The sequence below is a fragment of the Eretmochelys imbricata genome, chromosome 2 (assembly GCF_965152235.1).
Source record: "Eretmochelys imbricata isolate rEreImb1 chromosome 2, rEreImb1.hap1, whole genome shotgun sequence".
Lineage (NCBI taxonomy): Eukaryota > Metazoa > Chordata > Testudines > Cheloniidae > Eretmochelys > Eretmochelys imbricata.
In genome coordinates, this window is record NC_135573.1 from 233,346,824 (window position 1) to 233,370,250 (window position 23,427).

The following is a 23,427-nucleotide window of genomic DNA, read 5'->3' on the forward strand; positions in this document are numbered from 1 at the left end:
TGAAGTAACTGTCTGTGTAGGGTAATTAAGCTCCTGAAGTGAGGCCAATGGCTGTTAGCCCACTGAATATACGATTCCTTCATACTAAAGCTCATTCATATGGATCATACTGCTTTTTAACATTATCAAGGACCCAAAAACTCTTTGAATAGTGTAGGGAAGTGTAGCATTACTTGCATATTCATCTGCATTCTGAGTAAAATCCCATGATAAAATTATAAGCGCTTGATTCTTCACTGCCTTGAACCTTGTGTAATTATCGATCTCTGTATAAAGTGAATGAAAACACTGTCAAGTCAGAATTGAAGTATGTTACACTCACTTTTCACAGATGCATATGACTACACAAGGTAGAAGGCAGCGGAGAAACAGGCTCTGGAGTTTTATTAAATAATTTGTTCTGTCGTCTTTTCCCTTTCTGCTTCCAGGGGCTAATCTGCCCTTATCAACAGTCACAGAGTGTTGTTATTCCACTGCTTGTAAATGCCAGTGTGTCTTCATAGAGTTGTCTGTCTATATTTGTATGGGTAATTACTGCAACCATCCATGGAAAAATACATTTATGCAACTAAACGCCCATTTTCATGTACAGTTGTAATAAATGGGTGCACAGTTTTGTGCATGCTTGTGAACCTAAACCTACAGAAAAGTTAATCCTTAATATATTTCCTATATGGAAACAACAACTACCACTACAACCTGACCTTGTAGTGTCACATTGCCTTCCAATCTCGTGTCTCTTTCTTCATCACTTTTCAGAGGTATATTGAGTTGGCATTTAAGCTTCTCCAGGTGTGATCAAGTGTTAAGAAGTTTGTTTTGTGGCACAAATATAATATTGCTGCCTTTGAGGGATGACTTTCAGCCAAAGAAATTACTGTTGCTCCATGCAAAAGAGTCCTCTAAGATTTGTCTAGGCTGGCTAGGTGGGTCAAACAGGTGGGAGAGCCTGTCTTAAAAGCTTCTGTACAACATCCCTGGTGAACTAGGTCCTAAGACACACAACATCACTTGTTTGTTTATTAACTGCTTTTGTTTTTTTGTTTGTTTTTAGAATGGGTAAAAAAGTAAAGAAGGAAGTGGAGCCTCCTCCCAAGGATGTGGTAAGTTTATAAAATGCTATGTGCTGTGAAATGAACATATTACACAATTATAGGCTCCAATCATACCCTTCTTGCATAGTCCCTTACTCCCACTAACTTCCGCATGCATTCTAAAAATGTCTCATAAAGATGATCCCATTTATGCTTTCTTTGGACAGTATGCAAAACAGTGACCAGGCATGTGTTGTTTTTATGAAGAATGTTATCTTTGGCGGGGTTTATAAACAGTAATGTATGAAACAATCCAAGCTTCATTTTTCTCTAAAGTCTATATGCTCTCCTCCCACTGTAAACATCAAAGGAAGGGGGAAAGAACCAAAAACTCCATGGCGTTCAAACTGTCGAGCTGGCACATTCTCATCTCAATGGGGTTAGTTGTGTAGCAGCGTGGATGGCTCTGTTACTGGACACACCTCAATGATTTACAGATGTTTCTAGCTCTAGCACTGTGGATTCTGTGTTATCAACTCCCCCCATGAGAAACAGCTCAGTTTTCTTCATTCAAGATTCATCCAAAATTCAAGAAAAATATTGATAAGTTGGAGAGGGTTTTGAGAAGAACCATGAGAATGATTAAAGGATTAGAAAACATGCCTTATAGTGATAGATTCAAGGAGCTGAGTTTATTTAGCATAACAAAGAGAAGGTTATGAGGCGACTTGATCACAGGTTATAAGACTCTAAATGGGAAACAAATATTTGATAATGGTTTCTTCAGTCTAGCAGACAAAGGTATAACATGATCCAATGGCTAGAAGTTCAAACTAGAGACATTCAGACTGGAAATAAAGTATACATTTTTGAAATAGTGAGGGTAATTAACTGTTGGAACAATTTACCAAGGGTTTTGGTAAATTCTCCATCACTGGCCATTTTAAAATCAGGACTGAATTTTTTAAAATAAATATTTATTTATGGGTCAGACTTGATGAGCACAATTCTCCCTTCTGGCCTCAGAATCTATAATTCTATATCTACCACTTCATCACCACAGCTAAATATTTGGACCAGATTCATCCCTTTTATAGGCAGGCCCAACTCTGGAAATCAGTGGAATTTCTCTAGCTTTCACCAGGGCTGAAAGTGACCCTCCCTCTTCAATAGGTGGCTCATTAGAATGTTAACTGTAAATCACCCTTCCGTTCAAAGCCTAATATCATTGCAAGGTCTGCAACTGCCTATGACAATTTCAAGAAGCCTAAGTTTCTGAAGTTCTGAAGTTTCAGAAAAAAGTGAGGTTATGATTTATTCCAGTATTGTTTATATCTTTACCTTCTAGCCTAACCAAATGTTTATAGAAGCACACAACCTAAAGCTATAGAGAAATCGCTCAAGGCTATGTCTAATGCAGTTGCACAGGGGTGAGGGAAGGGAGCAAGAATTCCTCCTTTATGTAGCCTGCATCAGGGAAGCCCAAATCACAGCCACAGCTCCTGAGGGAGCGCAGAGGCTGTGCCACAGATGCATCCTCCAGGCACAGCTGGGTGGAAAGGGACAAGGAGTATTCTTTTAGGTTTTTATTTATTTCCTTTCAAGTTAAAATAAAAAGTGCTCAGACAGACTTTTAGCACCTGCCCACTTATTTAAAATTACAAAACTAAAATCCAAGAAAAATCGGTTCAGAGCTATGGCTTTGCCTCCCACCCTCTCATGTGTTGGCCAGCAGAGCTAGCTGTGCACCTGAGGAATTATGATGGCTGTGTCCCATGAAGAAGTGTCACAGATGATTTCCTACCTCCCTCCAAGCTCCTCACTGCTCCTTCCTACGGGCTGTTTGCTAGAAGTCCCAGCTAGACTTCAGATAGCAGAATATTTTGGAGGGTGGTGTATATATATCTGTTATTGGTTATCAGCTCAATTTGTCATATCTGCTTAGTATAGATGTAGTATAATAATAGTAATGCATACATTTTTAACAGTTGGGAACAAGTTACCAAGAGTTGGGGTGGATTCTCCATTACTTACAATGTTTAAATCAAGATTGGATGTTTTCCTAAAAGATATGCTGTAGGAATTATTTTGTGGTATTCTATGGCCAGGAGATCAGACTAGATAATCACAATGGTCCCTTCTGGCCTTAGAATCTATCAATAGTTTACATTTACAATATATAGAGCCCTTCACCCTAAAGGCTCCCAAACCTTTACAAGCTGAAATATAAATGTAGAAGTTAGGGTGACCAGATGTCCCGATTTTATAGGGACAGACGCAATATTTAGGGCTCTTTCTTATATAGGCACCTATTACCCCCCACCCCGTCCCGATTTTTCACACTTGCTATGTAGTCACCTTAGTAGAAGTAGAAATGAGGGATATGACATTAATCTCTTAAATCTCCACTGCATCAAAGGGCCCTGATCCAGCAATTGGAAAGGGGTGGGACGGGACAGGATTGTCTGACTCTCAGAATGGTTATATCCTGTGTTTACCACATAGCTCTTCTCTATAGGGGTTTCCTATGTCCCAGCACACAGAGAGATTTTTTGGTTGGGACAGGAGAAGAGTGAAGGTGTGGCAAGAGATCCTCAACTGCCCTGTGGCCATTTGCCATGCAGGGAGAGTGAACCAACCACATAGGCTGTTGCAGCTGTGAGGCTGTTGTAGAGGCCATGGAATGGCTGTATTGCCTCTCTACAGCCTAGGGAAAAGATTCCCATATAGATCCCCAGCATATAGAGCTGTCCTTTGGGCTTCACATTGGGATCAGAATTTGGCTCACTATGCTCATACCTCATAGAGCTGCTGTGAGGATTAACTAATTGCACTACTTCCCATGCCCGATGCTGATCACAGCATGAACTATGTGGGGGTTGCTGGGCCATATTGTCAAGCCAGCTGACAACATCGCTTGATGGGCATAAGCACAGACAGGTGCCTTAGCCAAGCAATCCCCTCATAGCATTCAAGGGAGTTGTAGGGGGCCAGTCCTGCAGACTTTTACTCATGTGAGTTGCCCCATTGAAGTCAATGGAATAAATGACATGGTAAGGACTAGTTTTGCGAGGAGGAGTTTGTAGGATTTGGTCCTAGGAGCATATTTTGTCTTACTTCTGCACATGTACACTGAGAATAGGGGACAAAAAGCTTCCTGTACCCTCATCTGCCCTCTTCTAGCACATCCTGCAGTTCAGGGCAAGATCTGAGTGATCTACCTGGTCCTAAGTGATATCCTTGACTGATGAGCTATGTATATACATTTCGGTGACCTCAATGTTCAGGATTATTTAGCAACATGGACCTCTGATGTATTAGTAATATGAAAAGGCACTAAAGAGTAGTATAGCAACACAAATAATAAATGGTTTAAAGTGTGTAATTATATGGTATAGATATATTTAATAGAATGCTAGTACTAATACAATATATAACTTGTATATTAGATATGCCATGATTTGTATTTTAAATGCTTTAATTTACTAAATTTTAAACAAAAATACGTTTGTGGATTAGGAAATCTTCCTGACTTTAGCAGTCTGCTATATATTAGCCCCTTTAACACAGATACTCTGACACAGTCATTGAATGTGATATGGCCGGGACAGAAGACTGTTTTTCCAAAGTCACAAAAATTGTATGTTAAAGCCAAAAAAAAAAAAGCTTATTTTTTGTTCGTGGTTGAATTTTAAAGTCTTCAAAAATGCTTCAGTCTAAATAAAGAACAAAAGGCTTTTTAAAAAATTGCCCTTTCTCAAACTATGTCAGTTTCAAAGAGTCTGTTAAGAGAGTCAGAGCAGCTGGATTTGATAGAAGGTTTCTTTCTATATAAGAGAGGTCAGAAATGGAAATGAACACTTGTACCACTTCCAGCTATCTGAATAGAGACCGCGTCAGGGTAATGCTCCAACTAGCATAAGATCATGAAGAGCAGGTGTTTAACAAGGGATCTTGGGAAAAGATAGCACAGGAAGGATCATTTTATTTTTAAAAAACTACCACAATGTAGGAGTGCAGGAGAATGTGCACCAGGGCAAAACCTATTCCCCATGCAACATGTGAGTACATGGGTTCCTTACACGGGTGTGCTCTTCAGAGAATTCTCCCCACATGCTGCTTAGTGGCTGCTATTGCAGCATCAGAGTTGCAGAAATCACTGTCAAAATTTTCACCTCTTCTGCATGATGAAATCACATAGTTACTGCTGTCTTCAGGACTTTCTGGTTATACAAGGAAGTGTGAAGATTTTCCCAGAGTTTTCACATATGATGTAGTCTTGGTCTCATTTAAGTCAATGACTTCAGTGGAGCCAGGATTTCACACATTTTATCAGATGGGTATTTGCCAAACACACTGTGACTGTTATTGCAACCACATATAATCTCTTTGGGGAACATATTATACTAAGGTTATGTATCACTGTGGGTCAGGGATTGTGTACAATTCCAGAGGGGAGAGTTATCACAGCTCCTCTAGGAGTCAAAAACAGTGGGGCATGACTAAGATGAATCACTCAGGTTGTAAACCTCTCCAGGGAGGTACCCTCTCCCCAAGGAGGCTTGCACGGACTGGTTCAAACACGGTTTTCCAGAGACCAACAGACAAAGGGCTTTTGATATAAAAAGGCTGGGTTTGAACTGACTTAGGGCCTTCTTTCTGATCCAGCAAATGGACAGAACCTTTTGTCCAATGGGGGCCCCAGTCCTTAGGGGAGGATTGGAAAGACTGTGGCCTACTCGAGCCCGATAAATCTGATGGGTGACTCCTGGTATGTTTAGTGTGTTTAAATCTGATTATTGTTTTTATTATGTTTTTGCTATAATCCTTTTACTTTAAGAATACGTGTGCTTGCTTAGAAGGAGCTTTGTGGTAACTTGAAACTGCTGGCAATATACTGTTCATAGTCTTTGCAGAGAAAGCAAAGCACAGGTGCTGCTGGCTTTTGGGCAGAATGGCTTGCTGCCCAGAGATCTGAGACCTGGCTGGGTGGGATATAGGTGCAGGTGGTGTGGGAATATAGGTGTCAAATCAAAAACCACTAACCTCCTTCAGAGATCAGCAGAGTGAGTGAGTAAGTACTCTTGTTGGTAAGTAATTTAATAAAACTTTGCGTGTGTCATCTGTATAATTAGTTTCACTGAATTTATAATTTTGTGTTAAATTAGCAATTTTAGAGGTGAGTTTTTGCCCTCTTATCTTTCAGCAGAAGCTCAAGCTGTTATTAGGAAAGATGAAAAAATGTCCCTGAATCCTATTGAGTATATGGAAAACCCATTTAAACATATTTAGCTGGCCTATAAATCTCAGACTGGATCAAGTCTGATTTAAAAATATATATATATAGTGGGCTGCTGCATTGAACAGTAAGGCTTAGTATGACTGAGAAAATTCTCTTCTCTTTTGTATTTGTAGTTTGACCCTTTATCGATTGAAAGCAAAAAAGCAGCAACAGTGGTGCTGATGCTTAATTCTCCAGAAGAGGAAGTTTTGGCTAAAGCGTGTGATGCTATATATAAATTTGCATCAAAAGGTTTGTCTTTTCATGATCAGTCTCTCTCCACATTTCCTACGTTTCCTAGACTAGTTGTCCGGCATTTTTTTAGTTTCCATACTTTAACTATCCTGCTTGGCAGTAAATGCTCCTATTGGAATTTTGTAAAATATTTCTCATGTATTATTTACAGTTATAAGGAAGGTCCTGTGTTCTGCATGAAGTTAATTTTTTTGCATCTTTTAATAATAAAACTTACCCTGAATGTAGGATAGTCTAAATCTGTTTTATCTTGAGCATGAGATTGTGGCATCTTGGAAAACAAGAAATTCTTTCTTTGCATATGACAATTTGCTATAGCGGTACATAATTTAAATTGGAGAAATAGTTATTTCAAGCTTTTTTTGTGTGTGTCTCTGGAGATTTGTTTGTTTCCTTGTTTTTTTATTTTGCATTTAATCTTTTTTTTTCCTTTACTTTTCTTTTCTTTTTTTCAAGAACAGTACTTCCATAGTAGAAGATCCTCATGAGAACAACCAGCCTCAATCATTGCTACATGTTTGGGAATCAAACAAGTGTCTAATATTTCAAATCCCCTAAATGTTCTTGTTTAAATTATATATGTAATAAAGGCACTATGTGTGTGGCACATCAAACATAAATCGGGGCAGGGCCATGTTTTTGTTCTGGGTTTTTACAGAACCGAAAAAATGGCCTAACAAAATGAGGTCCTGGTTTTTGGCTGGGGCTCCTAGGTCTTATGGTAACAATAATAATAATAATGAATAAAGGAACCCACAATTATGTGACCCTGCCTTTCCCAAATTCTCTCCCACTCACTCCACTCCACCCAGTCTAGTCTAATTAGTGTACTGTAGTGGCATCTTTAGTTTAATTTATTTTTATATGATATTCCATCTATTTTATGTTGCCCTAAATTGTAAGGTTTCTGTGGGCTGCAGATTTTTGTATTGACAGACATTGATGACATTGTTAAAGTTGTTAGAGAAAAGCTGAAGCTTTTGACTGCTGGCTAGGGAGCATTTGGGGTTTCTGGAATGCTGGAAGGTATGCAGGCTGGGCTTGGTAAACAATATGCAGTTGAGGCTTTAGGTTGAGGAGGAGATGCAGCAATATTTTGTGCAGGGCAGAGATTACTGTAAATTTGAGGAGAGGGGGTTGAATTCCTTGTTCCCCACCCCAACAGCTCTTGACAGCTATCCCTTTGCTCACTGCAACAACACTGTATCTGCCATCATGTCCAAAAATAACAAATATATTAGTTTGTTGTTTCTGCTAAATTAACTATTTAACAGATTATTGATGTGAATGTTCTTCTGACCCCACAGTGGTGTTAGGATATAGATATTCAGGTCTGTCTGCAAAGGCCTATACTTTAAGAATTTAGGTGTATTCTTATCACTTAGCTAGTTATAGAGATTTAAAGAAAGAATCAAAATTACTGCCTTAAGGCCCTTACACTGGCAGACAGTGATTTTGATTCTTTCTTTTATACCTCTATAACTAGCTAAGTGATAAGAATACACCTAAATTATTAAAGTATAAGCCTTTGCAGACAGACCTGAATATCTATATCCTAACAAGCGGGCTAGAGTGTACTTTTGCAATCAGCCCTGAATAGGGGTGTGTCTGCACTGCAGTTGGAGATGTCATTGCAGTTCAGATAGGCATATTTGTGCAAGCTTTAATCTAGCCAGCACAGCTAAAAATAGCAGTGAAGATTCAGCACAGGTTATACAAGCCCACCCAGAAACCTAGGTACATGCTCACTTTTCTAGCCCACATCATGGTCCATGCCATTGCATCTGCACTATTTTTAGCTGCACTAGCTAGATTAAAGCTAGTGCATGTATGCTTACCTGAGCTGCAGTCATGCCCCCGATTGCAGTGGCGACATATTCTAGGTAGTTGGGCTTGTCTTCACTGCAAAGTTAACTCAGGTAATAACCTGAGTCCCATCCACATACAAAAAAAGGTTCACTGGTGCAGTTAATTTGAATTGGCTAGCCCAAGAGGGAGTATAGGCTAAAACCTGAGTGAGCGCAATTCATCAGCTGCTAACATGACAACTCTGCAGTGTGGACACAGGCTAGCTCCACTCAAGTGCTGCTAGTCCTCCAGTGCCTTCCCATAGTCGTCCCCCCACCCCCACCCCATGTGCCCTGAAGGGACAGACAAGTTCTTCCACAATTCACTGGGAAATAATTGATGGAGCAACTCAGCTTACCGCAGTGCTAAGAACCACAGGCTGTGCCCCCAGTAGTCTTAGCACCACACATGAGAGAGTACAGCACCAGTGCAAACACAGCAGCTTGAGTGTTACTTTACAGTGTAGCTGCTCTCACTTAAGCTAGGCTAACTTGAGATGGGTAACTTGAGTGCTGATAACATGAGTTACTTCTTGAGTGAAGACATACCCCTGGTGTGTAGCTGCGCTGCCCCAAGAACAATTTCTTCTCTGCTCCCACTTGCATGCAGTAGAGTAAGTTATTTCACCCCTTTTAATGGAGCAGCTGTCTCCTCATTGTGTGCCTGGTCAGCTACTTTGGCCAGCACATAGTAGGGACAGAGCACTCTCCACTCCATTCCCTCCACTCCCTCCCTACCCATTTCTATGTACGGTGCGTGCAAGGTCATGATGCATGGAGGACACTATTTTGCTCTACAAAATGGTGTCCTCTGCACAGTGTGACTTCGTATGTATGGAGTGTGTGAGGTCAGACCGTGCAGAGAACGTCAGTTTGCTCTTCAAAATGGTGTCCTTCATGCTGTCTGGGGTTCCAGTAGGGGTCATACCAGCAAAACTTTGGGAACCCTTGGGTTAATGGCATGGATCTTGCTTTTTCCTTGCTCCTTTGTTAGGTTGGTGTTGGTGGTATCCCTCCAGCCTAGTGGGCCTTCGATCAACACCCAATTGAGATGCATAGGGCAGTGCACAACTTTCAGAGCTGTTGTTTCAGCCTCTCTGAAGACAAGCAGTTACACTTGTTCACATTTTCAAACCTTTCTTCACGATCATATGGGCTAGAAACTTACTTTATATTTTCATGAGGAGTCTGAGGTGATCATATGACTCCAAGAGCTGGGGTCTTAGACCCGGGCCTTTAGTGCCTATGCTTTAATCCAGCTTTGGATGTGACATCGCATCCTTGTGAACCACACATTTTTTTATTTACATGTGGTGTATTATGTTTAATACTGCAGTGTTTAAGGCTATAATTCCATCAAAGAATTTTAATGACTGTGTTATGTTAGACTGCTTTATTTTAGATCATTTTGGTACTATTTGAAATATATTCTGTAATCCAATAAAGAGATTGATATCAATAATACCTTATATTAATATGTATGTATATTGCATTAGTATTAGTGTTTTTTTGTTGCATTCTGGTGTAAGGTATTTTCAATAATTCATATCAGAATTTAAACCTAATTACTGTTTAGGTGATGAAAACAAAGTGACACTCCTTGGTCTTGGAGCTGTGGAACCTTTATTTAAACTAGTCTCACATGAAGACCCACTTGTGCGCAGAAATGCCACCATGGTATTTGGGATCATGGCTTCTAATAGTAAGTCTTCCGTTTTTAATTTTTTTCATTAAATTGTATTTTGTAGGAATACAGTTAATGCAGATATAGGTGGCATGTGAAATGAAATTTTGATACAAATTAAAACATCCTACTAATGTTTGTTTCTTTGCTAATATGAAAAATATCTAATTTAAAAAACAACAATAAAGGGCCAACTTTATCTCTGGTGTAACTCAATTTTCTGTGATATACCATAGTTAGACCAGAAATACACTTCACCACAAACAATTTAATATTGATGTGATAATTAGGTCTAAATTCCAATGGCTAGCTACTGGAATTCTAGTATGTCTAGAAAGGCTTGATCACTCCCCTTTTATAGAAAATAGAGGAAAAAGAATTTGCTACTGCTTACCATCCCCACCAAAAGCTATGGTTAAATAAGTTATCTAAGAAAATAAGAAGATATAAGTAAATAGTATTTTTACAGTCACTTATAAGTTTCCACCCTGCTAGTATCACAGACGATGTCACTTTTTTGTAAGTAACCTGACCAATTTTTTTTCCTGTCATGCCCTATTTAAATCTTTTCACTGTCTCCTCTGCCTTCCATACCAAGTTCTAGCTTCTGGTTCTGACCTTCAAGGCACTGCACAGTTCCCCACCTGCTTACATTTCTGCTCTGGTTTCTTCCTACTCTTCCTCTTGCCCCTTTTGCTCCGCACCAAGCCTCTTTCTCACTGACTCCCATTGTAAGTTTTCCCATTTTCATCATCATGCCTTCTTCCATACTGCCCCTTATTTTTGGAACACACTCCCAACTAACAGTGGCCTCAAGGTCAGGTCTGAAGGATCTTCCCCATAAACATCTAGGTCCTTTCCTTTTATGTATGTTCACCTCTAACTGTTTCTCCTCCAGTACAAACATGAACATTGTGTGACATGTTGATAGGCTGCAACACAGCATCATAATATTATGATATCAACTGTTTCAAAAGTAGGTGTCTCAAGTCAGCTCCTGAACCTGTGTCTCCTGTTGTCTGTGTTTATGCTAAGCAAATGGTCAACAATACTACTATCTTTTAAAAGTCTCTCTCAAAATGTCTTTGTCATAGTTTTTACAAAATCCATAAAAATTACATTTTTTGATAATCAGATATGAAATTTGCTATGTGTGCTGTGTCATCAGGAAATTAGAAAATGATTACTTTGAAAAACAAATTCTTCAAAGATTATTTTAGGGCAATAAAAAAAAACCTTCATCCTTGCCAAACAACAAATTGTTGTTTATTCCCAAGGTTAGGTTTGGGTGTTTGCTGCCTAAATCTTTATAATAACTAGTAAGTTAAATAACTTGTCAGAAGCAAGTATTCTTTGATTAGTGTGCCTGTGGATGCTCCACATTAAGTATGCATGTATCCCTGCACCTTTGATTGGAGATTTTTGATAGCAGTGCCTGATTGGCCCGCTCATGCACCCTACATATCCTCTTGCCCTGTACTGAGGCTGTATAATACTCCTAAGGGAATTCTGCTTTAAAAAAAAAAAATCTGCCCACAATATTTTAAAATTCTGCATATCTTATTTGTCACTAATAAATGTGGAGGCTCCAGCATGGCAGTGGGGAACACAGGCCACTGGCTGCCTGGAGATGGAAGATCACCCTGCAGCCCTCCTCGGGATATGGAATTGGTGGTGAGGCTGCACCCGACCCTGACATAGCACAAGGGCCAGGCCTGCCCCAGAAACGCCCCAGTGTCATGCCCCTCCAACCAGGTGCACCAAGATAGCAAGTGAGAGGGACAGAATCTCTCATGCACACCCAGCCTTAGCCCTGATCCAGGTGTGGGGCAAGCAGGCTCAGCTGAGCAGGATCCAAGAATGGAGGGGCTTAGTGTGGGGGGATCCAGGTGTGGGGTAAGAGGATTCTGTATGGGACATTCTGGGTGCAGGCAGCTTAATGGGGGGAGGGGTCTTGCTGCACAGGGGAGGGGTTCAGCAGGGGTCCGGATGCAGGGGGGGGCTCAGCAGGGTGGGGAATATAGGTGTGGAGGGGTGAGGCTCAGCACTGGGGCTTGGGTATGGGAGGTCCAGATGCATGGGGGTTGGGTGGATGGGGAGCAGCTCCTTGTACAGTTACCTCGCCCCCTGTGACGGACGAGTGATGGGGACAGTAAGCAGGGGGCTATGCAGAGCTTCCTGCAGCTGGGGAAGGTTTCTGGAGGTGGGTCCGACCTGGCCCTGGACATTTCTTAAAGGGGAAGAGGAACTGAGTCTGGTGCAGGGTAGGAGCCACCGGCTGGAGCATCCCCAGCCCACTCTCCTTCCTCCCCCGCAGTGATTTCTCTCTCTACTGGCTGCTCTCGGTGCCCAAAATGACATGCCCACACTGCCGGGGAGGAGTGTGTGACCGCTGTTGCGGCTTCCCTTTGCTTCCCCATCAGAAAGTCATTTTTCTGCAAGGAAGTCTGCGGGGGGCATGAATTCTGCATGTGCGCGTAGTATAGGGCTGCACGGATTAACTGCCCTTAGTTCCTTCTCAGCTACCTTTGGCCAGAGATGGAGTCTAGCATGTGTCAATTTACTGTGCACCTCTTCCATCTTGTATTAGTGTTTTGGCTTCTATAATTAGTCATTGTAGTAGCAGGTTTAGTACCTTATAGTTGTAGGAACACTTGTTCTCCCTTGTTCTTTTCTTCAAAAAAATGTGTTTTTTCTTTTTACCTTATGGAGGGGCTTGAACAAATTTTCTCCTTTCAGGGATATCAGGCTCCCCAGACTTTTGAAAGGTGCCTCTCTTGTCAAGAAGCAATTCCTTTTAGCGACAGGCACTCCCAATGCATTCGTTGTTTGGAAGACTCTGATATTCCCAACAAGTGTAAGGTCTGCTCTTCTTTTAAAGGAAGATCTCAGAAGAACAGGGAAATAAAGTATAGGGAAACTGTTAATGATGGAGCAAGCCTGGAGACCGGCTGCTGACCAAGGGGCAGAGAACCCTCCAGTATAGGGATCCTCCACTTCTGTCAGTTCCCGTCATCAAGATCATGGTCATCGAGAGCTTCCAAGGGGAATAAGGCATCCAACTCTCTTTATGAGAGAGGTGTCTATAACTGTGACACTGAGAGCTTCCCACTCAAAGTATAAGGAAGAGAGAAGAGGAGGAGAAGAGAGTTCCGCATCAAAGAAGATCCAGTCACTGGAAACCTCAGACCCCCAGAGGAGTGCTAGTGAGGCTCCAAGTACTTCAGGTACTGTGAAGGATTCTAAGAATTCAACTAAGTTCCATTCCTCAGGTCTAAAGGGCTCAGTACCAAAGATTGTTACTACCAAGAGACTGGCTTCAATGGAATCCTCAGCCGCCTTGGTACAGATGTCAGTGCCTCGCACAACAGCTTCTGCAGCATCATTGGTGTTGGTATTGAGTTCTGTTGTGCTGCCAGTAGTGCAGGAATTCCAGTACCTGAAAGATCTTTTGGTACCGAATGAACCCGAATCTCCACTCCTTGCAACCTCTGGACATCTCTCAGTAGCAAGGTTGATTGGGTCACGGCCTGCTCCTGTTTCCATGAGATCTACCTCTTTTTCATCTTCCACTACCCATGAGGAGAGGATGTCACCACAGATACGATATGTGGAGGGGCATTCTGACTCACATTTTGAACTTTCTGTTCAAGGCTCTCCAATTTATTCCAGGAGACATTATTCTCTGTTACAGATGTAACAGAGGCAGGACACCAGACCCCTGCCTTACAACATTTGGGATGACCAATGTTGGATACCTCCCCCCATGCCTTATGGTCTCCCTTATTGGCCTTACTGGGATCCCCTTGCAATTTTGAGGGATCTAAACTCAGTTTCACAGGGAACACAGAAGACTTTTTCGCTGGTACCATCCATTCCTCCTCCCCTCTCTGAGCCCAGGAATACCTTTGAGGAGCAAGAGGCAAGGGCAGACAAGGAGGTTACCCCCTATCATCACCATATGAGGCAGTAATGCCACCACCACCACCATTATTAGCTGATGAGACAATTCCAGGACCTGATGAAGTGGGTTGCTGACACCTTGCAAATTCCCCTGGAAGAAGTCCTGGATTCCCATCACAAGCTTCTGAACATATCACACACTTCTATCTATGTATGGACTGGATGAATGGACTCTAAAGTGGATAGAAAGCTGGCTAGATTGTCGGGCTCAACGGGTAGTGATCAACCGTTCGATGTCTAGTTGGCAGCCGGTATCAAGCGGAGTGCCCCAGGGGTCAGTCCTGGGGCCAGTTTTGTTCAACATCTTTATTAATTATCTGAATGATGGGATTAATTGCACCCTCAGCAAGTTCGCAGATGACACTAAGCTGCGGGGAGAGGTAGATAGGATGCAGGGTAGGGATAGGGTCCAGAGTGACCTAGACAAATTGGAGGATTGGGCCAAAAGAAATCTGATGAGGTTCAACAAGGACAAGTGCAGAGTTCTGCACTTAGGAAGGAAGAATCCCATGCACCGCTACAGGCTGGGGACTGACTGGCTAAGCAGCAGCTTTGCAGAAAAGGACCTGGGGATTACAATGGACGAGAAGCTGGATATGAGTCAACAGTGTTCCCTTGTTGCCAAGAAAGCCAATGGCATATTGGGATGTATTAGCAGGAGCATTGTCGGCAGATCGAGGGAAGTGATCATTCCCCTCTATTGGGCACTGGTGAGGCCACACCTGGAGTATTGCGTCCAGTTTTGGTCCCCTCACTACAGAAGTGATGTGGACAAATTGGAGAGAGTCCAGCGGAGAGCAATGACAATGATTAGGGGACTGGAGCACATAGATTCATAGATACTGAGGTCAGAAGGGACCATTATGATCATCTAGTCCGACCTCCTGCACAACGCAGGCCACAGAATCTCACCCACCCACTCCTGCAATAAACCTCTCACCTATGTCTGAGCTATTGAAGTCCTCAAATCGTGGTTTAAAGAGTTCAAGGAGCAGAGAATCCTCCAGCAAGCGACCCGTGCCCCATGCTACAGAGGAAGGCGAAAAACTTCCAGGGCCTCTTCCAATCTGCCCTGGAGGAAGATTCCTTCCCGACCCCAAATATGGCAATCAGCTAAACCCTGAGCATATGGGCAAGATTCACCAGCCAGATACCCAGGAAAGAATTTTCTGTAGTAACTCAGATCTCACCCCATCTAACATTCCATCACAGGCCATTGGGCCTATTTACCATGAATATTTAAAGATCAATTAATTACCAAAATCATGTTATCCCATCATACCATCTCCTCCATAAACTTATCGAGCTTAATCTTGAAACCAGATAGGTCTTTTGCCCCCACTGCTTCCCTTGGAAGGCTATTCCAAAACTTCACTCCTCTGACGATTAGAAACCTTCATCTAATTTGAAGTCTAAACTTCCCAATGACCAGTTTATATCCATTTGTTCTTGTGTCCACATTGGTACTGAGCTTAAATAATTCCTCTCCCTCTCTGGTATTTATCTCTCTGATATATTTATAGAGAGCAATCATATCTCCCCTCAACCTTCTTTTAGTTAGGCTAAACAAGCCAAGCTCCTTGAGTCTCCTTTCATAAGACAGGTTTTCCATTCCTCGGCTCATCCTAGTAGCCCTTCTGTGTATCTGTTCCAGTTTGAATTCATCCTTCTTAAACATGGGAGACCAGAACTGCACACAGTATTCCAGGTGAGGTCTCACCAGTGCCTTGTATAAAGGTACTAACACCTCCTTATCTCTACTGGAAATACCTCACCTGATGCATCCCAAGACCGCATTAGCTTTTTTCACAGCCATATCACATTGTCGGCTCATAGTCATCCTATGATCAACTAATACTCCAAGGTCCTTTTCCTCCTCCATTACTTCTAATTAATGCATCCCCAGCTTATAACTAAAATTCTTGTTATTAATCCCTAAATGCATAACCTTACACTTCTCACTATTAAATTTCATCGTATTACTATTACTCCAGTTTACAAGGTCATCCAAATCTTCCTGTATGATTTCCTGGTCCTTCTCTAAATTGGCAATACCTCCCAGCTTTGTATCATCCGCAAACTTTATTAGCACACTCCCACTTTTTGTGCCGAGGTCAGTAATAAAAAGATTGGTCCCAAAACTGAAGGGCAACAAAGGTGTGACAAGATTATGACTATCAACAGATGGCTTAGGCAGTGGTGCTATAAGGAGGGCTTTGGGATGTATGGCCACTGGGAGGCATTCATGGACAGAGGACAGTTCTCTCGGAATGGACTTCCATCTGAGTAGGGAAGGAAATAGACTTCTAGGATGGAGGCTGGCACAATTGATTAAGAGAGCTTTAAACTAGGAATTTGGGGGAGATGGTTGGGAGATGTCCAGGTAATGTCCATGCCAGATTTTAGCATTGAGAGGGAAGAAAACGAAGTAAGAAAGGATACAGCCGTGGGTAGGAGAATGTAAATAAGGAGGAAGGGCAGTGTGGATACCAGTCTAATAGGTTATACTGGCTGTAGAATGACCGTGCCTAATAGGGTACAGAATGTGAGCGAGGCCAAACAGCAAAAATTAAGATGTTTGTACACCAATGCAAGGAGCCTAGGTAACAAAATGGAGGAACTAGAGCTACTGGTGCGGGAAGTGAAACCAGATATTATAGGGATAACAGAAACATGGTGGAATAGTAGTCATGACTGGACTACAGGTATTGAAGGGTATGTGCTGTTTAGGAAAGACAGAAATAAAGGGAAAGATGGTGGAGTAGAATTGTATATCAATGATGAGGTAGACTGTAAAGAAATAAGAAGTGATGGAATGGATAAGACAGAGTCCGTCTGGGCAAAAATTACGTTGGGGAAGAAAACTATTAGAGCCTCCCCTGGGATAGTGCTTGGGGTGTGCTATAGACCGCCAGGATCTAATTTGGATATGGATAGGGCCCTCTTTAATGTTTTTAATGAAGTAAATACTAATGGAAACTGCGTGATCATGGGAGACTTTAACTTCCCAGATATAGACTGGAGGACGAGTGCTAGTAATAATAATAGGGCTCAGATTTTCCTAGATGCGATAGCAGATGGATTCCTTCATCAAGTAGTTGCTGAACCAACTAGAGGGGATGCCATTTTAGATTTGTTTTTTCTGAGTAGTGAGGACCTCATAGAAGAAATGGTTGTAGGGGACAATCTTGGTTCACAAAAAGAAATCTTGGTTCAAGTGATCATGAGCTAATTCAGTTCAAACTGAACGGAAGGATTAACAAAAATAAATTTGCAACTAGGGTTTTTGATTTCAAAAGGGCTGACTTTCAAAAATTAAGGAAATTAGTTAGGGAAGTGGATTGGACTGAAGCACTTATGGATCTAAAGGCAGAGGAGGCCTGGGATTACTTTAAATCAAAGCTGCAGATGCTATCGGAAGCCTGCATCCCAAGTAAGGGGAAAAAATTCATAGGCAGTAGTTGTAGACCATGACTTATGAGGAGAAGCTGTGGGAACTGGGATTGTGTAGTCTGCAGAAGAGAAGAATGAGGGGGGATTTGATAGCAGCCTTCAATTACCTGAAGGGGGTTCCAAAGAGGATGGACCTAGGCTGTTCTCAGTGGTGGCAGATGACAGAACAAGCAGCAAGGGTCTCAAGTTGCAGTGGGGGAGGTCTAGATTGGATATTAGGAAACACTATTTCACTAGGAGGGTGGTGAAGCACTGGAATGGGTTACCTAGGGAGGTGGTGGAATCTCCATCCTTAGAGGTTTTTAAGGCCCGGCTTGACAAAGCCCTGGCTGGGATGATTTAGTTGGTATTGGTCCTGCTTTGAGCAGGGACTTGGACTAGATGCCCTCCTGAGGTTTCTTCCAACCCTAATATTCTGTGATTCTATGATCTCAGCATGGGTGGTATGCCAATTAATGAAGCACTCCTTGAGCTAGCCAGGTTCATCTGGCAAATTACAACAACGCCTCCCCCCCATGCAAGAGGGGTGATAAAAAAATATTATGTCTTGGCCAGAGATTGTGAGTTTTTATTTTCTTATCCAGCACCAAATTCTTTAGTCATGAATCCAGTCAATGAAAGGGGAAGGCAACATACCCAAAACGCTACCTCTTATGATAAGGACCAGAAATGTTCAGTTTGGGATAGCTAACCACCAGGCACTGATGTCAAAATATGTCTACCTGAACTACAGAAGCTTAATGCTTCTATTCACCATTTACCCCAGGAACATCAAGAACAATTCAGAGCCATAATAAAGGAGGATCAGCTTAGCAAAAACTTCACTGAAGTCTTCACTCAATGTAGTGTATACTGCAGCCAGGTCTATTTCCACCTCAGTAGCAATGGTGTGAGTTTCTGGCTTCAGTTGTCTGAGTTTTCAGAAAAGCAGACTTTGACTCCCTCAGGGAACTGATGGGCAGGATCCCCTGGGAGAATAACATGAGGGGGAAGGAGTCCAGGAGAACTGGCTGTATTTTAAAGAATCCTTATTGAGGTTGCAGGAAGAAACCATACCAATGTGTAGAAAAATAGTAAATATGTCAGCTTGCTTAACAGTGAAATCCTTGCTGATCTTAAACACAGAAAAGAAGCTTACAAGAACTAGAAGACTGGACAAATGACCAGGGAGGAGTATAAAAATATTGCTCAGGCATGCAGGAGTGAAATCAGGAAGGCCAAATCACACTTGGAATTGAGGCTAGCAAGAGATGTTAAGAGTAACAAGAAGGATTTCTTCAGGTATGTTAGCAACAAGAAGAAAGTCAAGGAAAGTGTGGGCCTCTTACTGAATGAGGGAGGCAACGTAGTGACAGAGGATGTGCAGTGCATCCGAGGGTGCTAAAGGAGTTGGTGGATGTGATTGCAGAACCATTGTGCATTATCTTTGAAAACTCATGGCGATCAGGGGAGGCCCGGAAGATTGGAAAAAGGCTAATGTAGTGCCCATCTTTAGAAAAGGGAAAGAGGAGGATCCAGGGAACTACAGGCCAGTCAGCCTCACCTCAGTCCCTAGAAAAATTATGGAGCAGGTCCTCAAGAAATCAATTCTGAAGCACTTAGAGGAGAGGAAAGTGATCAGGAACAGTCAGCATGGATTCACCAAGGGCAAGTCATGCCTGACTAACCTAATTGCCTTCTATGATGACTTAACTGGCTCTGTGGATGAGGGGAAAGCAGTGGATGTGCTATTTCTTGACTTTAGCAAAGCTTTTGGTATGGTCTCCCACAGTATTCTTACAAGCAAGTTAAAGAAGTATGGGCTGGATGAATGGACTATAAGGTGGATAGAAAGCTGGCTAGATTGTTGGGCTCAACGGGTAATGATCAATGTCTCCATATCTAGTTGACAGCCGGTATCAAGCGGAGTGCCTCAAGGGTCGGTCCTGGGGCTGGTTTTGTTCAATATCTTCATTAATGATCTGGAGGATGGCGTGGACTGCACCCTCGGCAAGTTTGAGGTTGACACTAAACTAGGAGGAGGGGTAGATACTCTGGAAGGTAGGGATAGGATACAAAGGGACCTAGACAAATTGGAGGATTGGGCCAAAAGAAATCTGATGAGGTTCAACAAGGAGAAGTGCAGAGTCCTGCATTAGGACGGAAGAATCCCATGCACTGCTACAGACTAGGGACCAAGCAGCTAGGCAGCAGTTCTGCAGAAAAGGACCTAGGGGTTACAGTGGACGAGAAGCTGGATATGAGTCAACAGTGTGCCCTTGTTGCCAAGAAGGCTAACGGCATTTTGGGCTGTATAGGTAGGGGCATGGCCAGCAGATTGAGGGACATGATCATTCCCCTCTATTTGACATTGGTGAGGCCTCATCTGGAGTACTGTGTCCAGTTTTGGGCCCTACACTACAAGAAGGATGTGGAAAAATTTGATAGGGATTTGATAGTTCCTTTCAACTACCTGAAAGGGGGTTCCAAAGAGGCTGGATCTAGACTGTTCTCAGTGGTACCAGCTGACAGAACAAGGAGTAATGGTCTCAAGTTGCAGTGGGGGAGGTTTAGGTTGCATGTTAGGAAAAACTTTTTCATTAGGAGGCTGGTGAAGCACTGGAATGGGTTACCTAGGGAGGTGGTGGAATCTCCTTCCTTAGAGGTTTTCAAGGTCAGGCTTGACAAAGTCCTGGCTGGGATGATTTAGTTGGGGATTGGTCCTGCTTTGAGCAGGGGGTTGGACTAGATGACCTCCTGAGGTCCCTTCCAACCCTGATAGTCTATGATTCTGTTAGTTTCCACAAGAGGTTCAATTGACCATGGAAGATTTATCTTTCGATGGCCATAAGCTTTTTGCAGACTTCGCGAATGACTCGCTTCATATCCTAAAGAACTCTAGAGCAGCTTGCAAATGAGAGGACATTTAGCAGGTCTCAGTTAGCACAAACATCCCGCCCTGCTCAATTTTTTGCTTTCTGTAGGCCACCAGTACCACTGGTAAGAGGTTGAGGTTTTGAAAGAAAAAGCCTAGAACTATCTTGACTGCTTCATGCCAATCTTCAACATTGTCCAAACACCAGTTTAGATGGTTTGGTTGAGAGTCCAAACCACCAAATGACCAGGTTTTTCCCAGCTGCGTGACACAACCCCAGCCCTCAATTTGGACACCTCCTCTGTCTTTTTCAGGAAGCATGAGGGACTATAACATCAGACAAATGGGTGTTAGAGGCCATAACTTTGGGCTATACTATCCAAATTACCTCCATCATGCCCTTCCAACCCCCATCCCTCTTCAGGGACTGCCTCTCACTGTCAATTGCTGACACAGAAGATCTCATTGCTTCTAGGAGCCATAGAACCAGTCCCACCTCAATACAGAGGAAAAGGGTTCTATTTAAGATATTTTCTGATACCCAAGAAATAATGGGGGTTGGAGGCCGCTATTAGATGACAGACAATTGAACAAGCATGTTGACATCTGAAATTCAGGATGGCATCCCTAGCAGTTATAATTTCCTTCCTGGAATTAGGGAACTGGTTTGCAAGCCTTGATCTCAAAGATGCCTATTTTCTAATAGGGTTTCATCCCACAAAAGATTTCTTCATTTCACATTCAATCACAATCATTACCAATACAATGTCCTACCCTTTGGCTTGTCATCTGCCCAAGGAGCTTTCTTAAAAATCATAGTGGTCATACCATGTTGTTTAGGAATAACTGTTTTTTCCTACCTCGACAACTGGTCCTCAAGGGTCAATCATATCAGGAGGTTTGGTCAGCAGCTCAAACAACAACTTCACTATTCCAAAGTCTAGGTCTGCAGATAAATCTTAAGAAATCAATATTAACCCCCTACACAACAATTGTTTTTGGAATGTTTCCGGATTCAGTAACAGGCAGGGCTTATCTCCCTCTTGACAGGCTCTTTGCTTTGAAGGACCTTATCCAAAAAGTGCAGCTCAGCCCTCAAGTTCCAGCAAAGATATGTCTGCAACTACTGGGACGCAGGGCAACTTGAGTTTTTGTGACAAAAAACACCATGTTGCATCTTTCATGTCTCCGGGGGTGGCTCAGGATAGTTTATGTACCCAACAAATACCGCTTGAACAAGAAGGTGTCTGTATCCAGCCAGGTCCTACAGTCACTCACCTGGTGCTCATCTTAATTAATTAGTCTCTTAGAGTTGGTACGGCAGCTTCCACCTTTTCATGTTCTCTGTATGTATATATATCTTCTTATTATATGTTCCATTCTATGCACCTGATAAAGTGGGCAGTAGCCCATGAAAGCTTATGCTCAAATAAATTTGTTAGTCTCTAAGGTGCCACAAGTACTCCTGTTCTTTTCGCAGATACAGATTAACACGGCTGCTACTCTGAAACCTATCATTAGCAAGTATCATTAGTATCAAAGTATCAAGGTATCATTAGTGCGTCCACACTACCCCAAATTCGACCCACCGAGGTCTATTTAAGCACTAAACCCCCGGGAGGAGTACAGAAATCTATTTTAGGAGCCCTTTAAGTCAACAAAATAGGCTTGGTCGTGTGGACGGGTGCAGGGTTAAGTTGACCGAATGCTGCTAAATTCGACCTAAACTCGTAGTGTAGACCAGGGCTAAGAGATGGTAGTTAAGTCAGCAGAAGAAGTCTTCTGTTGACCTAGCTCCATCTATACCAGGGGTTAGCATGACCTGACTATGGTGCTCAGGGCACAAAAATTTTCACAGTCCTAAGCAACATAGCTAGGTCAATCTAATTTTTTAGTGTAGATCAGGCATAAGTCAGTTTCTCAGGATCAGGGAGTAGCATTAAGCAACCTCATTGAGTTTTCACTTTGCTTTTCATTCTGTGCATCAGCTGTATCTCTGCATTATTTCCATCTAACCACACAAAATCTTCATATTTATTTTTCTGTCATTGTAGATGACGTCAGAAAATTATTAAGAGAGCTAGATGTCACAAATTCAGTCATAGCTCGGCTGGCACCAGAAGGTAACCTGCAATGCTCCTTTGTGTAAAAATACTGTCAAAAGTAATTTACTTTCACCATCTGATCAGGCAATTTAATAAAAAGCTTTCTTGTAAGTTATGATTTGTCATAACACATTAGATAAGTGATTGACCTAGTGCTTTTATAGCCACAATTCAGTAATTTACTGAGAATTATGATATGTTATGTAGATTGAACAGTATGTTTATAGCAAAGTAAGGTAAGATTAACAGCTAATGTTTATTGACTTTCAAATAATATTTTAACCCAATGGATGAATGAGCATATATTCTATTGAACAAAACCTAATTTTATTTTCACCCTGTAGAAGATATAGTTGTCCATGAGTTTGCCAGTCTTTGCCTAGCACATATGGCAGTCGAATATACCAGTAAAGTGCAAATATTTGAGCAAGGTGGACTAGAACCACTTATCAGATTGCTAAGTAGCCCTGACCCTGACGTTAAGAAGAACTCTGTTGAATGCATCTATCACCTCGTACAGGTAATTACAGAAACAGATCAGCATTGTATTTTTATTTCTTTTCTAGAGATTAATCACTTTAAAATATCTACTTCTATTCCTGTAATATCTAGAATTTATCAATTTATTGAAAAATCACTTAATCTCAAAGGGCATGAGTCTCATCTCAGTTTCAGCTATAGTTTTACCTTACTATAGCTCTTTTAACTTCAGCTCAGGTACTCTTGATTTACCCCAGTGTGAGCAAGATCAAAATCAGACCCAAAAACGTTTGTTTAAATAAAAATCTTGTTTTTTCATTTGACAAGTCTTTATCCCCATAGTAAGGGTTACAGAAATGTCTGTTTATCCAAAACTGCACAAATAGAGTGATTAAAATTGCATCTTGCCTTATTCTTGCAAACAAGTCCACAACAATAATTTTGAACTTATTCCTAAATATAGGTGAAAAC

General features: G+C 42.0%; 1 protein-coding gene across 2 annotated transcripts in view; it reads left to right on the top strand.

The window, feature by feature from the left end:
- The first annotated feature begins 1,055 nt into the window (after nucleotides 1-1,055).
- ARMC3 (armadillo repeat containing 3) overlaps nucleotides 1,056-23,427 on the top strand; it is a 103,812-nt gene continuing 81,440 nt past the window's right edge. For both annotated transcript variants that reach the window (XM_077809455.1, XM_077809456.1), the window contains exons 1-5: nucleotides 1,056-1,103; nucleotides 6,450-6,567; nucleotides 9,994-10,119; nucleotides 22,426-22,494; nucleotides 22,821-22,996. In XM_077809455.1, the coding sequence (XP_077665581.1) occupies nucleotides 1,056-1,103; nucleotides 6,450-6,567; nucleotides 9,994-10,119; nucleotides 22,426-22,494; nucleotides 22,821-22,996 (537 nt within the window). The remainder of the gene's footprint in view (nucleotides 1,104-6,449; nucleotides 6,568-9,993; nucleotides 10,120-22,425; nucleotides 22,495-22,820; nucleotides 22,997-23,427) is intronic.